Source organism: Oryctolagus cuniculus, chromosome 14, assembly GCF_051225735.1.
Source record: "Oryctolagus cuniculus isolate XC-2025 breed Fujian yellow rabbit chromosome 14, ASM5122573v1, whole genome shotgun sequence".
Classification (NCBI taxonomy): Eukaryota; Metazoa; Chordata; class Mammalia; order Lagomorpha; family Leporidae; genus Oryctolagus; species Oryctolagus cuniculus.
This window is the reverse complement of record NC_142880.1, coordinates 62,944,708-62,961,698: the sequence shown is the minus strand read 5'-3', so window position 1 is coordinate 62,961,698 and position 16,991 is coordinate 62,944,708. Positions and strand designations below refer to the sequence as shown.

The window sequence follows — 16,991 nt, the reverse complement described above, 5'->3', positions numbered from 1 at the left end:
ATCTGGGGAGTGACCTAGCGGACGGAAGACCTCTCTCTGTCTCTGCCTCTCCTCTCTCTGTGTAACTCATTCTAATAAATAAATAAATCTTTAAAAAAAAAAAAAAGATCTCTTTCAAATATCTTTTTCAAAAAGTTTTCAGTCTTAATTTCCTCTATCATGGTATGAATGCCCAAGGAAAAACTCTAAGATTAATATAATGCCTGTACTAGTTAAGACACCTGTGTCCCACATTAGAGTACCTGAGTTCAGTTCCCAGCTCTGGCTTCTTGCTAATGCAGACACTACAAAGAAGCAGTGATGGTTCAATTAATTCAGTTCCTGCCACCCATGTGGGAGACCTGGAGTCTTCAGCACTAGCTGAGCTCCAGCCATTGCAGGTATTTGGGGAGTGAACCAGCAGATGGGAGTGCTTTTGCTCTCTACCTCTCAAAATAAATAAAAATTGGCCAGCACTGTGGCTCAACGGCTAATCCTCCGCCTGAGGCGCCGGTACCCCGGGTTCTAGTCCCGGTTGCTCCTCTTCCTGTCCAGCTCTCTGCTGTGGCCCAGGAGGGCAGTGGAGGATGGCCCAAGTGCTTGGGTCCCTGTACCTGCATGGGAGACCAGGATGAAGTACCCAGCTCCTGGCTTCAGATCAGCATAGCACTGGCTGTAGTGGCCATTAGGGGAGTGAACCAACAGAAGGAAGACCTTTCTCTCTGTCGCTCTCTCACTGTCTTTAACTCTCTTTCTGTCTCTCTCTCTCTCTCACTGTCTAACTCTGCCTGGCAAAAAAATAAAAAATAAAAAAATTAAAGTAGTATTAATAATGCCCATATAATTCTTAAGCTTTTAAAGTAAGTCAAATCTAACATCTACTTTTTTTTTTTTTTAATTTTTTTTGACAGGCAGAGTGGACAGTGAGAGAGAGACAGAGAGAAAGGTCTTCCTTTGCCGTTGGTTCACCCTCCAATGGCTGCCGCAGCTGGCGCGCTGCAGCCAGCGCACCGCGCTGATCCGAAGCCAGGAGCCAGGTGCTTATTCTGGTCTCCCATGGGGTGCAGGGCCCAAGCACTTCAGCCATCCTCCACTGCACTCCCAGGCCACAGTAGAGAGCTGGCCTGGAAGAGGGGCAACTAGGACAGAATCCGGCGCCCCGACCAGGACTAGAACCTGGTGTGCTGGCGCCGCAGGCGGAGGATTAGCCTATTGAGCCGCAGCGCCAGCACATCTACTTTTAATACCACAGTCTGAAGTAATTTGATTGCCAAGTTTAGAAGAACACATACACCAAAATCTCTTAACAATGAATAATTTCCCATACTGTTTGAATACTACTATACAACTATAAATTATCTAAACAGTATTTTCTATTTACAAGATAACTAGATCTTTCAAACAGATGTTCAATTAGATACCTGTTTTTGAGTAGAAACAGCAGTCTAAATCCAAAGATGTAATAGGAAATCAATAAAGTTCAATACATTTAACTTGGTCACAAACATCAAAGGGAAACATAGACTTGAGACAACTTTTAAAAATTTAGAAATCTAGTAATTCCAAATTCCTCTTATGTGGAATATACACAGGCTTTGCTTAAAAAATTTATCAAAATTTAAATATTTACAGGCCAGCGCCGCGGCTCACTAGGCTAATCCTCCACCTTGCGGCGCCGGCACACCGGGTTCTAGTCCCGGTTGGGGCGCCGGATTCTGTCCCGGTTGCCCCTCTTCCAGGCCAGCTCTCTGCTGTGGCCAAGGAGTGCAGTGGAGGATGGCCCAAGTGCTTGGGCCCTGCACCCCATGGGAGACCAGGAGAAGCACCTGGCTCCTGCCTTCGGATAGGCGCGGTGCGCCGGCCGTGGCGGCCATTGGAGGGTGAACCAATGGCAAAGGAAGACCTTTCTCTCTGTCTCTCTCTCTCACTGTCCACTCTGCCTGTTAAAAAAAAAAAAAAAAATTTAAATATTTACAAATTATTTTACTGTTTACAAGATAGTATGCCCAATATTTTAATCCCTTTAAGAATCTTCTAAGGCTGACCCTATCATATATAGCTAACAGGGAAATTAAGGATCAAAAATTTGAAAAATCCATCCAGTGCTATTCATCTAGCAGAATGTAGGGCTCAACCTTAAATCTAAATCCTCCAACTCCAATCCCCAAACTCTTTCCAATGAATTGTGGCATTTTGAAAATTCTACAAAGAACATTAAACAAAGAAATAGGATTCTACTTTTAAAGTAGCATACCAGTTCTAAATTCAACTCAACCTCCTCAAATATATATCAAAAACATATCTTACAAGGCATGGTACCAGAGACTAAACCTTTTATTTAGGGTCAGCGTTGTGGTGTTCTGGGTTATATCACTGCCTGCAATGCCAGATCCCATGAACACCAGTTTGAGTCCCAGCTGCTCCACTTCAGATTCAGCTTCCTCATAATGTGCCTGAGAAGGTAGCAGAAGATGGCCCAAGTACTTGGCCTGCCACCCACGTGGGAGACCAAGATGGAAGTCCTGACGCATGGCTTCAGTCTGGCCCAGCCCTGACCACTGCAGTCATTTGGGAAATGAACCAGAGGATGAAGATCTCTTTCTCTCTGTCTCTCTCTCCCTCTCTCTGCACCTTTCAAACAAATTTAAGATTTATTTTTTATTTCTTTGAAAGGCAGAATTACAGAGAAGGTGAGACAGGTATCTTCTAACCTCTGGTTCACTCCCCAAATGGCTGCAACATTTGGGGCTAGGCCAGGCTGAAGTCAGGAGCCTGGAGCTTCCTCCTAGTCTCCCACATGGTGCAGGGGTGCAAGTATCTGGGCCATCCTCTGCCACTTTCCCAGGCATATTAGCAAGGAGCTGGATCGGAAGTGCAGCAGCTTGGTCTTGAACCAGTGTCATGTGGGAAGCTGGCATCACAGGCAGCAGCTTTAATCACTATGCCACAACACCGGCCCCTAAATTAAATCTTTCAGAAAAAAATTGATTAAACTGGGGGTCAGCATTCTGGCACAGTGAGTTAAGCTGACAGCTGCAATGCTGGCATCCCAGCTGCTCTACTTCCCATCCAGCTCCCTGTTAATTGTGCCTGGGAAAGCAGAGGAAGATGATCCAAGTGCTTGGGTCTCTGCCATTCATATGGAAGACCCAGACAGAGTTCCAGACTCCTGGTTTTTCCTGGTCCAGACCCTGCTGTTACAGCCATCTGGGGAGTAAATCAGCAGATAAAAGATCTCTCTCTCTCCTTCTAACTCTGCCTTTCAAAAAAAAAAAAAACAAACAAAACACTAAATGAGACAACCACTGCTCAACATTTTATGACATTCTTAAAGACATAAATACAAGACATTTACACTTCATATAAGCATTCAATAAAATTTTTATAAATTTATAAGTATACCACAAGTAGCATGTCTTTGTATCTTGTTTAAGGACATTAAAATTGTTTGGTTTATGTGGATTTAATAATAGTATCATGGATTATATTTGTTCTTTGTCTCCATTTCCTGTCAGAGATCCTAAAACCCTTAGAATTTCCAGAGTGACAGGAATTATCTTTTGTTACTCACTAGGAGCCCCTTTTAATCATGCTTGAGTTTAAGCTACTGAGGGAACTTAGGGCATGGCCCTCTAAGACAGCCTCAGGATGGGACTACTCACCAGCAAGACGAAGTAATTAGGTGAGTGGATCTTTCAGCCCACCCCATCACACTTTGGAAATGAGGGTAGCTAGAAATTAAGCTCCATTAAAAACTCTTAAACTGCTATTTGATGAGTTTTAGGATCAATGAACATGGTGAAGATGTGAGGTGTTGGTACTGAGAGAGAGAAGGAAGCTCCACATGCCATCCCCCCTCCCGCCCCAGCCCCATACATTGCCAAATGTATTACTTCACCTGGGTGCTCATCTGTATCCTCTGTAACACCCTTTATCATAAACCAGTAAGCATAAGCAAAGAATTTCCCTGAGTTCTGTGAGCTTCCTAGCAAATTATCCAATCAAGGAGAACCATGGGAATACCAATGTACAGTCAATCCATCAGAACACATCACAATACAGTATCTGTGATTAGCATCTAAAGCAGAGGCAGTTTTTTGGCAGTCTTCAAGTAAATAGTGTCAGAATCTAATTGAGTGAGTACACACTCAGCTGGTGTCTACTGCAAAACTGATGGTTGAGGAAAAACTCAGATACACGTAGTGTTACGAGTGAAGGAAAAACTCTGATACACCAAGGTCAGAAGTAAAGTATGTGAGTAGAAAAAAGAGTTTGGCTTTTCCTATTTCTTATAGGTATTATGGTTAATTTTTTTAGGAGAATCCTCATTATTCTAAGAAACATACTAAGGGGCCGGCACTGTGGTGCAGCGGGTTAAAGCCCTGGCCTGAAGCACCAGCATCCCATATGGGTGCCAGTTCGAGTCCCGGCTGTTCCACTTACAATCCAGCTCTCTGCTATGGCCTGGGAAAGCAGTGGAAGATGGCCCAAGTCCTCGGGCCACTGCACCATATGGGAGACCAGGAGGGAGCTCCTGGCTTCTGGCTTTGGACTGGCACAGCTCTGGCCATTGCAGCCGACTGGAGAGTGAATCAGCGGATGGAAGACCCCCCTCTGTCTGTCTCTCTCTGCATCTCTTCTCTCTGTGTAATTCTTTCAAATAAATAAATAAATCTTTAAGAAAAAAAAAAAAAGAAAGAAAGAAAGAAACATACTAAAAGGAATGCGTTGTGCTGAAGGGGTTAAGCCACTGCTTATGATACCAGCTAGCATCCCATTTTGGAGTCCAGGCTACCCTGCTTCCATTCCAGCTTCCTGCTAGTGTGCCTGGGAATGCAGCAGATAATGTTCCAAGTACTTGAGTCCCTGCCATCTAACTAGGAGACCTGGATGGAGCTCCTGGCTTTGGCCTGGTCCAGCCCTAGCTATTGCAGGCATTTGGGGAATGAACCAGCAGATAGTTATCTCTGAGATGTCTCACCCTCTCTCACCTTATATTTCAAACAAACTGTCACCTTATATTTCTGTCACCTTATATTTCAAACAAACAAATAAATATTTTTTAAAAAAGAACACACCAGAGCTAAAACTGTGTACAGTGGGTTAAAGCCCTGGCCTGCAGTGCCAGCATATCATACGGGCTCCAGTTCAAGTTCTGGCTGCTCCACTTTCAACCCAGCTCCCTGCTAGTGTGCCTGGGAAAGCAGCAGAGGATGGCCCAAGTACTTGGGCCCCTGCACCCACATGGGAGACCCAGAGGAAGCTCCTGGCTCTTGGCTTCAGATCGACTCAGCTCCAGCTGTCATGGCCATTTGGGGAGTGAACCATTGGAAGACCGGAAGACCCCTCTCTTGTCTCTACCTCTCTCTGTAACTCTTCCAAATAAATAAAATAAATCTTAAATTAAAAAAAAGGACACCAAAATATTTATGGATGAAATGACATATCCAGGATTTGCTTGAAAATTCTCTAACACTGGGAGAGTCGATGGAAATAACACTTGTGTTGAATTGTTATAGTGGATGAATATGAATGAGAGGTACATAGTATAGTTCATGACTATACTTTGGTGTTTAAAATTTCACATAATTACAAAAGTCTTTTTAAAAAAAACAGTGTCTGCAGATAGCTGTCAAGAATTCTTAACACTAAAAAATAATTTTCTTACAAAGATCAAAATTATTTCATGTCAAGCTCAGTGCCCAAACACTAGATATTGCTGCTATACAATTTACAATTTTAAAACCAAAAGTGGCAAGTACCATAATAATAATAATAATAATTTAAATAACAGTTTTTCCAAGAATGCTGTCAGTCTGATTCCTAGCCCTTTCTGCTCTATCGGGTTATACCTACTCCTTTTCTAACGTAAAAATGATCTGAATCAGAGCCATGGAAAGCAAGAGTTCAGTCTCTTTGAACGACCCTGAGGCAGTACCTAGAATTGGCAACCATCTGCTACACAGGGCAGTCTGGAAAGTAAAGCCTTCATTATGTGTCTGATACAACTCATTAAAGCAGGGATTCAACAGCAGCAGCCACAGTCACTGTATGTCCCAATTTTCTATACTGTCTGGGTCAACATTCAGTGGTGTATACAGCTCTGAGAGCCACCGCTGGCCCAGCCTTCCAAATACTGGTTCCGCTGTAAGCAGGAAAGAAAAAAATGAAACGAGAGTCAGATAGAGGCGGAGGGAGAGGCAATAAACTGCTATTCTGATTCCAACAAATTGAGAATCCTTGTTTGTTCACAGAATACACTTTATAGAATTTCAGTAATCAGATCTCTGATTATACTTTGTTGCAAACTATGTTTAAAAAAAGAAAAATTCCTTCAGATTCTGCTTCCAAAGGAACCAGCACATACAGTATTTTAACAATTTTGAAACATTTTTACTGTCTTTTTTTTACTGTCAACTGACTTATATAAACTATATACAGTATTTACACTAATAAAAGGGCAAATATGTTTTTCTTACCCAGTGTTTTCCGACTTCTTTCCACCGCTGTTCTTCGAGTTTGCTCAAACATCGCTTCCAAGTCAAATGTGCGGGCTTTTTTCCCTAAAAACAGGAGGAAGTGGCAGACAGTGATTGTCTTGCAATAAGCTGGCCAAATTTTACATACTCAATACTTACTGACTTATCAATAACCACTTTATCTAATTTATAGCAAGTTGCAAGATAACCATAAGATATCAAAGAAAAGCTGAGATCACAGAGAATGGTTAATGAAATGTCATCACTAAGTGCCGTTAACCAGCCGACTTCCCCGCCCTACTCTAATTTATTGAAATCCATAGCCCTCTAAACAACATTGGTGTGGTAGGAAGAAAGAAGAATGTCCATACCTTAACCCTTAAAACTTGTGAAATGTCAGAGTACATGGTAAAAGGGACTCTGCAGGTATAATTAAGCTTTTAGACAATGGCAGAAGATACCCAAAGCATGAGAAGGACTGGGGGCTCTATAGTTGGCTTGAGGATGAAAAGAGGACCATGAAGAGCAAGGCAGATACCTTAAGGAGCTAACACACGGTCTGACAACCAGGAAAGAGACCACAGCCCTGCTACAAGGAACTAATCAGCATGCAATGATTCTCCCACACACACAGACACACGGCCTCCAGGTAAGAGCCTAGGACTGCTGACACCTTGATTTCAGCCGTCACCTGAAGCAGATAAATCAACACAGCTCACCTAGACTTAACGATCTCTTATAGAATTCTGGTAACAAATCTTTTATGTTTTTCAGCTGCTAAATTTGTGATACTTTACTTCAGCATCAACAAAGAAAACAAAATGATAATAAAATCTTTACAACATTATCTTAATCATAATGAACCAAATACTGAATGTACAAATTAAAGCAACAGAACCAGGCCTGGAGGTGGGCATCTGGAACAGTGGTTAGGACATCTCTGGGTTACCTGCATCCCATATCAGAGTGTCAGGCTCAGGTACCAGCTCCTCTGCTTCCTATGCTAAGTCTTGCTAATGTGCACCCTGGGAGGCAGCAGATGATGGCTTACATGGTTGGGCCCTTGCCACCCACATGAGAGATCCAGACTGAATTCCAGGCTGGCTGTTGCAAGCATCTGGGGAGTGAAACAGTAGATGGAAGATCTCTCTCCATCTGTCTCTGTCTCTCTACCTCTCAAATGAAAGAAAATAAACTTGAAAAGCAAAGAAGTATGCTTGATACCCAATACCTTTTTCAAAACTCTTAAAACATTTCCCTAATTGGCATAAATATATACACCATGCCTTTCTGACTCTTGAACAGAGGAATGAGGTACTGGAATGAAGGATTTAAAAACATACCAAGTTACATCTGAGCACAGCCAAGGCCAAGAGGTATAAATTCTCAAAAGGCCTCAAACATGCAAATGCAATGTTTATGATCAATAGAGTTAATACACAATGCTCAAAACAAGACACCAAGACCTTGAGAAAAGGTTCAGGAAATGTAGGAAGAATCATGTTTGAATGAATAGCACTTACAACTTCCAAATACAAAGTAGAAAGAGAAAACATTTTTCAAGTACTGCATTAGCAAAATTTTCACTGGTTTTTCATCTTTTCAAATATCTACCCTGGAGCTGGCACTGCCATGGGTAAAGCCGCCACCTGCAATGCCAACATCTTTCACATACACTGGTGCAAGACCTGGGTGCTCTATTTCAAATCCCGCTCCCTGTGAACAGCCTGGGTAAGTGTAGAAGGTAGTCCCAGTGCCTGGGCCCCTGCACCCACAAGGAAGACCAAGAAGCAGCTCCTGGCTCCAGCCTGACCCAGCTCTGGCTTTTGCAGCCATTTGAGAAGTGAACCTGCAGAGGGAACATCAATCTCTGTCTCCTCTCTTCCCTTTTAACCCTGCCTTTCAATAAGTAAATAATCTTAAAAACAAAGATAATATAAAATATCTAATCTGTGTTGGTAGAGATATGGTAAAAATGCTACTCTTATATACTACTGATTTTAGAATCAATTGAAACATGTCAATCACTAATGGTAATGAGTATCAAGAAGCTTTAAGGGGCCAGCGCCATGGCTCACTTGGTTAATCCTCACCTTTGGGGCCAGCATCCCATATGGGCGCCAGATTCTAGTCCCGGTTGTTCCTCTTCCAGTCCAGCTCTCTGCTATGGCCCAGGAGGGCAGTGGAGGATAGCCCAAGTGCTGGGGCCCTGCACCCACATGGGAGACCAAGAAGTAGCACTTAGCTCCTGGCTTCGGATCAGTGCAGTGCCAGCTGTGGCAGCCACTTGGGGGGTGAACCAACGGAAGGAAGAACTTTCTGTCTGTCTCTCTTTCTCTGTCTATAACTCTACCTGTCAAATAAAATATATATATATATATACACACACACACTCAGAGGCCGGCACCACAGCTCACTAGGCTAATGCTCCGCCTGCGGTGCCGGCACACCGGGTTCTAGTCCCGGTCGGGGCGCCAGATTCTGTCCTGGTTGCCCCTCTTCCAGGCCAGCTCTCTGCTGTGGCCTGGGAGTGCAGTGGAGGATGGCCCAAGTGCTTGGGCCCTGCACCCCATGGGAGACCAGGAGAAGCACCTGGCTCCTGGCTTCGGATCAGCGCGGTGCGCCGGCTGCAGAGCGCAGGCCTCGGCGGCCATTGGAGGGTGAACCAACGGCAAAGGAAGACCTTTCTCTCTGTCTCTCTCTCTCACTGTCCACTCTGCCTGTCAGGAAAAAAAAAAAAAAAAAAGACTTATATACATACTCAGAGCCGGCACTGTGGCATAGCAGGTAAAGCCACTGCCTACAGTGCCAGCATTCCATATGGTCACCAGTTCAGGTCCTGGCTGCTCCACTTCTGATTCAACTCTCTACTATGGGAAATCAGTAAAGGATGGCCCAAGTCCTTGGGCCTCTGCACCCACGTGGGAGACCCAGAAGAAGCTCCTGGATCTTGGCTGTGGATCGGCACAACTCCAGCCATTGTGGCCAACTGAGGAGTGAACCAGCAGATGAAAGACCTCTCTTTCTCTGCAACTCTGCCTTTCAAATAAATAAGTCTTTAAAAAAAATAAAATATACACACCCAACTTTTTAGTTACTTTTTAATGTTTATATCTAAATAAAATTGTCTTTCTTTTAGAAATCTACTCTGGAAATACACAGAAAAATCTTTGTGTAGAAATAAAACCTACTCAGGGGAGAACATCTAGCCTAGCAGTCAAGACTCCACCTCTGGCTCAAGTGCCTGGATTCCTGCTGCCCTCATGGGAGACCTGGAGTGAGTTCCCAGGTTCTAGCTTCAGCTCTGACCCAGGCCCAGCTGTTGGAAACCAATGGATGAAAGCATTACTGTTAAAAGTTAAAATAAGAAGATATTTAGGGAGAAACTAAAAATATTACAAGGGGTCGGCACTGTGGCACAGCAGGTAAAGCCGCCGCCTGCAGTGCGGGCATTCCAAATGGGCACCAGTTCAAGTCTTGGCTGCTCCACTTCTGATCCAACTCTCTGCTATGGCCTGGGAAAGCAGTGGAGGATGGCCCAAGACCATGGATCCCTGCACTCGTGTGGGAGACCCGGAAGAAGCTCCTGGCTCCAGAATGGCACAGCTCCGGCCATTGTGGCCAACTGGGGAGTGAACCAGAGGATGGAAGACCTCTCTGGGCCAGCACCACGGCTCACTAGGTTAATTCTCCTCCTGCGGTGCCGGCACCCCGGGTTCTAGTCCCAGTTGGGGCGCTGGATCCTGTCCCGGTTGCTGCTCTTCCTGTCCAGCTCTCTGCTGTGGCCTGGGAGTACAGTGGAGGATGGCCCAGGTCCTTGGGCCCTGCACCCGCATGGGAGACCAGGAAGAAGCTCCTGGCTCCTGGCTTCGGATCAGTGCAGCGCGCCAGCCGTAACGGCCACTTGTGGGGGTGAACCAATGGAAAAAAGAAGACCTTTCTCTCTGTCTCTCTCTCTCTGACTCTGCCTGTCAAAAAATAAATCAATTAATTAATTAAATAAATAAAAGACCTCTCTCTCTCTTTCTCTGCCTCTCCTTCTCTGTAACTGACTTTAAAATAAACCTTTAAAAAATTAAAATAAAAATATTACAAATTATGATGACTCTATTAGTCTACAATTCCACTTTTAGAAAACTTCTAAAAATATAGGGAGGGCCTGCGCTGTAGCAGAGCAAGTAAACCCACCACCTGCAGTGCTAGCATCCCATATGAGCGCCAGAGTCCGGCTGCTCCACTTCCAATCCAAATCTCTGTAGCCTGGGAAAGCAGTAGAAGGCCCACATCCCTTAGCCCCTAAACCCACAAGGGAGACTCAGGGGAAGCTCCTGGCTTCAGATCAACCCAGCTCCAGCCACTGTGGGCCTTTGGGGAGTGAACCAGCAGATGGAAGACCTCTTTCTCTCTATCTGCCGCTGCCTCTGCAACTCTGCCTTTCAAATAAATAAATAAATCTTAAAAAAAAAAAAAATGCGGTAAGCCTCAAAATACTGTGCTTAGGAAATAATATAAACTTGTCCACAGTAATAGTATTAATTTTTTAAATACATAAGACTGAAAACAATTTAAAAATTTAAGATTTATTTATTCATTGAAAAGCACAGCAGCAGAGAGAGAGAGGGAAAAACGGATCTTTCATCCCCCGGTTCAATCCCCAAATGGCCACAATAGCCAGATCTGTGCCAGGCGAAAGCCAGGAGCTCTATTCTGGTCTCATACATGGGTGTTGAGGCCAAGTACTTGGGCCCTCTTCTGCTGCCTTCCCAGGCACATTAGCAGGAAGCTGGATGGGAAGCGGAGCACCGAGGCGTCAGCATCCATCACAAGCTGTGGTTTACCCTGCTGTACAACAACCACGGCCCCACAAATTAAAGTCTCCATCTGTAGGACATGAAATTGGGTCAGTTTACCTCCTTCTTTGTAATGCATTTGTGTTTCTCTAGACTTCCTACTGATAAATGTCATTTTTAAAATTAAAGGGGAAAACTTGGAAAGAACTTAAACAAAAATAAGCATTAAAATTACTCTTTTGTAGATGTAACCACCTAGAACATTAAAAAAAAAAAATGTGGCTCCAAAGTAAGCATTTAGCCTGGCAGTTAAGACATCCACCTCCTGAATCAGAATCCCTGGTTCAATGCCGGGCTCGGGATCCTGATGAGCTTCCCGCTGATGCACACTCTGGGAGACAGCGGCTGGGTCCCTGCCACCCATTTACAAGATCGACATGGGTTCCCAGTAAAGGCATTCGGGAAATGAACCAGCAAACTGTTCACACTCGATCTCTCTCGACCTCTTGCACAATACTTATGTTTACATATACTGCTGCATTGCTCAAGTCATGAACTGAATGAATGAATGAATGAATGAAATGGGAGGACACAAACTTCCATTTGATTTTTACGGAGGCTAACGTTAACATGTGACTACATCTGTATGAGGCTTTCTTCATTCCTTCATAACATGTTTCCCACTAGAATCCACAGACTGAAGTCAACACTGTGGAGGAGAAAGACTTGAATCAAAAACTACTGAACAGCCATTACAATTTCACTCAGCGACCCGTTCATTACCCAAAGAGTCTAAGGGCTACTCAGTCCTTAGCTGTCAGTCTAAAAACGCGGCGCCAGCCCTCTCCACCGGGGTCACAAAAGCAATCTTTCTGTCTCTTTAGGCTTCTCGTGTCACCTGAGCTAGTCGCAAGAGACGCATGTTAGAAGACGAATGAGGAACTGTGTCGAGAAACTACGAGGTCTACACTGCACCCAAACTAATTCCGAGCTGCCCCAGCTTAAGGTGCGAAGCAGTAATGACGGCTCCGCCCGGCGTAGTCACTCACCGAACCCCGTGAAGCCCATGGTGACGGCCAGCTGCGGGTCAGGTCCTGACGCGTCTGAGCCTGTCACTGGGGTAAAAGAGAAAGCAGGCCTCGTTAGTGCGGCGCCAGGGGCTGCCTCAGTACTGACGACACCGCCCGTGACCGTGCGGCCGAACCCACCTTCGCTGGGCCCCGAGCTCTCCATGGCCGCGGCACCAGCAACAGCGGCACTCTAAATGATGCTGGGAGCTCCCAGAGAACCCGGGAGGAAGTACCGCCTCCAAGCGTCAGCGCCGCCGCCAGCGCCAAGAGCGGCATCCTCCACCGAGGGAGAGAGATGTTGGCGCAGCGCCGCCCTAGTGCGCGGGCGGGGAAGTGCTGACGGGGGGTGCACCCTTCGCAATCCACCCGGGGGAAAAACCTGTTTATGTAACACCTCTTGCTTTTAAGAAACGAGATTACTGCAAAGAGAATTTCTACAGAGAAACTTATTATCTCCTTATCTTTTCTTTTTATCCTTCTCCATGGAAAACCCACAATTTTCCAGACGTTTAAAATATTTTAATTTATTCATTTACTTTTTTTTAGATTTATTTGTTTATTTGAAAGTCAGATTTACACAGAGAGAGGAGAGGCAGAGAGACAGAGGTCTTCCATCCGCTGGTTCACTCCCTAGTTGGCCGAAATGGCCGGAGCTGTGTGGATCTGAAACCGGGAAGGGAGCCAGGAGCGTCTTCCGGGTCTTCCCATGTGGGTGCAGGGGCCCAAGGACTTGGTCCACCTTCCACTGCTTTCCTAGGCCATAGCAGAGAGCTGGATCGGAAGAGGAGCAGCCGGGACTAGAACCAGCACCTATATGGAATGCTGGCACTGTAAGCGGCAGCTTTACCCGCTATGCCACAGCACCCGCCCCTCATTTACTTATCTGTTTAAGCAGAGAGGGACAGAGTTCCCATCTACAGGTTCATTCTGCAAGCAGTCCAGAACTCAATCCAGGTATCCCACATGGCAGACAGGGACCCAAGTCCTTAGACATCATCTGCTGCCAACCAGGGTGCACATTAGCAAAAAGCTGGAACTGGAAGTGGTGCCAGATGCTATAATATTGGATGCTGGTGACCCAGTGGGTGTCTTAACTAATGTCCCAAATGCACATCCCAATTCTCCATTCTTTGAGTGTATTTTAAGAGAGAAATGAGTATCTACTTCATGACTGAGGATAACACAGAAAGAAACCAAAAAGATCTGAGTAGGTAAAACAGTTGTTAGAAAATGCTCAAAAGCTCATGTGCTTAACCCAAGAATCTCATCAACTATTAACTATGCTTGATAACAGATAGATAAATGGTTCCCAAAGCACTTAATTCACATATTTATTATACTTTCAATTCATATTGGTTGTGGTTTATTTACAGCTTGATTCTATGAATTAATGGCATATTTTTATTCTTGTATATCTGAAGTCCAGGGAAACTATATATACTCCTAACACATGTTAATGAATGAAAATATTTTCATAGTTACTAATTAACCCCACTGCTAATCTTAGCCTTCTATCCCAATTGATGCTTTACCTATACACTCTAAATGATAATGATCAAGTCTAGCATCATTTGAATTGCTCTTAGAATAAAATGAAAAATTATCAGCATAGCCTCCAAAGTATTTTTTGCCTTTCCAGATTCATCTTCTGTTATTTTCCACCTTATCAGCCTCCTTTAAGTTCTATATGCAGCCTCAGAACATGGTATCCTGAAAACTCTGACTCCACTGATTTCCATGCCCTTGGATCCACCGTACTCATTTTTCATTCTACTTGCTATTGTAAACATTTACAAATCTTTGTAGACCTTCCTCAACTAAGGTCCTTCTATCTATTGTGAAATTCAGTACTTTTCATGCATAGTATAATGTCTGGGTAGACGTCCAATAAATACATTTTTGTAAAGATTTATTTATTTTCTTTTTTAAGATTTCATTTATTGCCTGCTCTGCGGCTCACTTGGCTAATCCTCTGCCTGCGGCACTGGCACCCCGAGTTCTAGTCTCGGTAGGGGCACCGGATTCTGTCCCAGTTGCTCCTCTTCCAGTCCAGCTGTCTGCTGTGGCCTGGGATGAGTCTGAGCCTGTCACTGGGGTAAGTGGAGGATGGCCCAGGTCTGTGGGCCCTGCACCCACATGGGAGACCAGGAGGAAGCATCTGGCTACTGCCTTCTGATCGACACAGTGTGCCAGCCGTAGTGGCCATTTTGGGGGGTGAACCAACGGAAGGAAGGCCTTTTCTCTCTCTCTCTCTCTCTCTCTCTCTCTCACTGTCTAACTCTGCCTGTCAAAATAAATAAATAAATAATTTTTTAAAAAAGATTTCATTTATTTATTGAGAGACAGAGTCACAGACAGAAAGGGACAGAGAGAAAGGTCCTCCATCCACTGGTTCACTCCCCCAAAAAGTCTCAACGGCTGGAGCTGAGCCGATCCGAAGCCAGGCTCCAAGAGCTTCTTCTGGCTCCCCTACATGGATGCAGGGGCCCAAGCACTTGTGCCATCTTGCACTGCTTTCCCAGATAAGCAGAGAGTTGGATCAGAAGAGGAGCCACAGGGACACAAACCAGCACCATAAGAGATACTGGCACAGCAGGCAGGGACTTAGCTCACTATGCCACAGCATTGCATTGGCCCCTATGTATTTTTTTTTTTTGACAGGCAGAGTGGACAGTGAGAGAGAGAGAGAGACAGAGAGAAAGGTCTTCCTTTGCCGTTGGTTCACCCTCCAATGGCCGCCACGGCCAGCGCGCCGCGCTGATCCGATGGAAGGAGCCAAGTGCTTCTCCTGGTCTCCCATGGGGTGCAGGGCCCAAGCACTTGGGCCATCCTCCACTGCACTCCCTGGCCACAGCAGAGAGCTGGCCTGGAAGAGGGGCAACTGGGACAGAATCCAGCGCCCCAACCTGGACTAGAACCTGGCGTGCCGGCACCGCAAGGCGGAGGATTAGCCTAGTGAGCCGCAGCGCCAGCCTCCTATGTACTTTCAAAGTCAGAGTTACAAAGGGAGAAAGATCTTACATCCACTCTCCGATGGCTGCAATGGCCAGTGCTAGGCTAGGTCTAAACCAGAAGGTGCCAGGAACTTCATCTGGGTCTTCCAAGTGGGTGGCAGGGGCTCATACATTTGGACCATCTTCTGCTGCTTTTCCCAGGCAGGGAGCTGGATCAGAAGTAGAGCAGCTAGGACTCGAACTGGCACCCATATGGGAAGTCAGTGCTGTAGACAATGGTCTTACCCATTATACCGCAATGCCAGCCCCTCAATAAATATTTGTTAAATTAGTGAATGAATAAAAGAAAGTAGTCTTAAAGGCAAAAGCTAGTCCTTTTTCATATAGGATGTTATAAAATTTGAGGTACTAGGGGCTTGTAATGTGGTGTAGCAGGTAAAGCAACCACCTGCAATGCCGGCATCCCATATGGGCACCCGTTCAAGACCCAGCTGCTCCACTTCCCATCCAGCTCTCCACTATGGCCTGGGAAAGCAGGAGAAGATGGCCCAAGTCCTTGGGCCCCTGCACCCACGTGGGAGACCTGGAAGAAGTTCCTGGCTCCTAGCTTTGGATCTGCGCAGTAGAGCCATTGCAGCCATCTGGGGAGTGAACCAGCAGATGGAAGATCTCTCTCTCCCCCACCCCCTCCTCTGCCTCTGCCTCTCTGTAACTCTGCCTTTCAAATACATAAATAAATCTTTTTTTTTTTAACAGGCAGAGTGGACAGTGAGAGAGAGAGAGACAGAGAGAAAGGTCTTCCTTTGCCGTTGGTTCACCCTCCAATGGCCCCATGGCCGGCGCGCTGCAGCCGGCGCACCATGCTGATCCGAAGGCAGGAGCCAGGTGCTTCTCCTGGTCTCCCATGGGGTGCAGGGCCCAAGCACTTGGGCCATCCTCCACTGCACTCCCGGGCCATAGCAGAGAGCTGGCCTGGAAGAGGGGCAACTAGGACAGAATCCGGTGCCCTGACCGGGACTAGAGCCCGGTGTGCCGGCACCGCTAGGTGGAGGATTAGCCTATTGAGCCGCGGCGCCGGCCCATAAATAAATCTTTTAAAAAATTTGAGATAATAAAGTTTGGTTTCATCTCAAGAGATTACTGAAACACAAAATACTGAATATAAATACAAAACTTGAACTTCAATAAGTCTAATTCATTGTGACTTTAACAGATTAAATTATTAATGCCACTCTTTCCTGAGGAAAGCACGCACTTACATACTGAACTAGAACTTTAAGAATATAGTTCACTATGTGACCATATCTTCCCCAAGCTTATTGAATAATTATTTCAACTCCTCAATAATCGAGGACTGGGGCCAGACATTATGGCGTAGTTGGTAAGCTGCCACTTAGGATGCCTACATCCGGTATCAGAGTGCCGGTTCAAGTTCCAGCTGCTCTGCTTCTAGTCCAGCTCCCAGTTAATGCCCGTGGGAAGCAGTTTCCTTCTACCTACAAGGAAGACTTAGATGGAGTTCTAGGCTCCTGGCCTTGGCCTAGCTCAGCCCAGAGGTTGTAGACATTTAGGGATTGAACCAGAAGATGAAACGTCTCTCTCTCTCTCTCTCTCTCTCTCTCTCTCTCTCTCTTTTTCTCTTTCTCTCACTGCATCTCAAATAAAATAAATAAAAATATTCAAGGACTTGTGGGCAAAAGTTTGAGATGATGTCCTAAA

General features: G+C 45.4%; 1 protein-coding gene across 1 annotated transcript in view; it reads right to left on the bottom strand.

The window, feature by feature from the left end:
* Nucleotides 1-12,611, bottom strand: part of WDR70 (WD repeat domain 70) — a 311,084-nt gene extending 298,473 nt beyond the window's left edge. Inside the window, exons 1-3 of the mRNA XM_002713983.6 lie at nucleotides 12,457-12,611; nucleotides 12,298-12,363; nucleotides 6,459-6,542 (exon numbers count right to left, since the gene is read on the bottom strand). Coding sequence (XP_002714029.2) covers nucleotides 6,459-6,542; nucleotides 12,298-12,363; nucleotides 12,457-12,481 — 175 coding nt within the window. The 5' untranslated portion in view covers nucleotides 12,482-12,611. The remainder of the gene's footprint in view (nucleotides 1-6,458; nucleotides 6,543-12,297; nucleotides 12,364-12,456) is intronic.
* Between the last annotated feature and the right edge of the window lie 4,380 nt (nucleotides 12,612-16,991).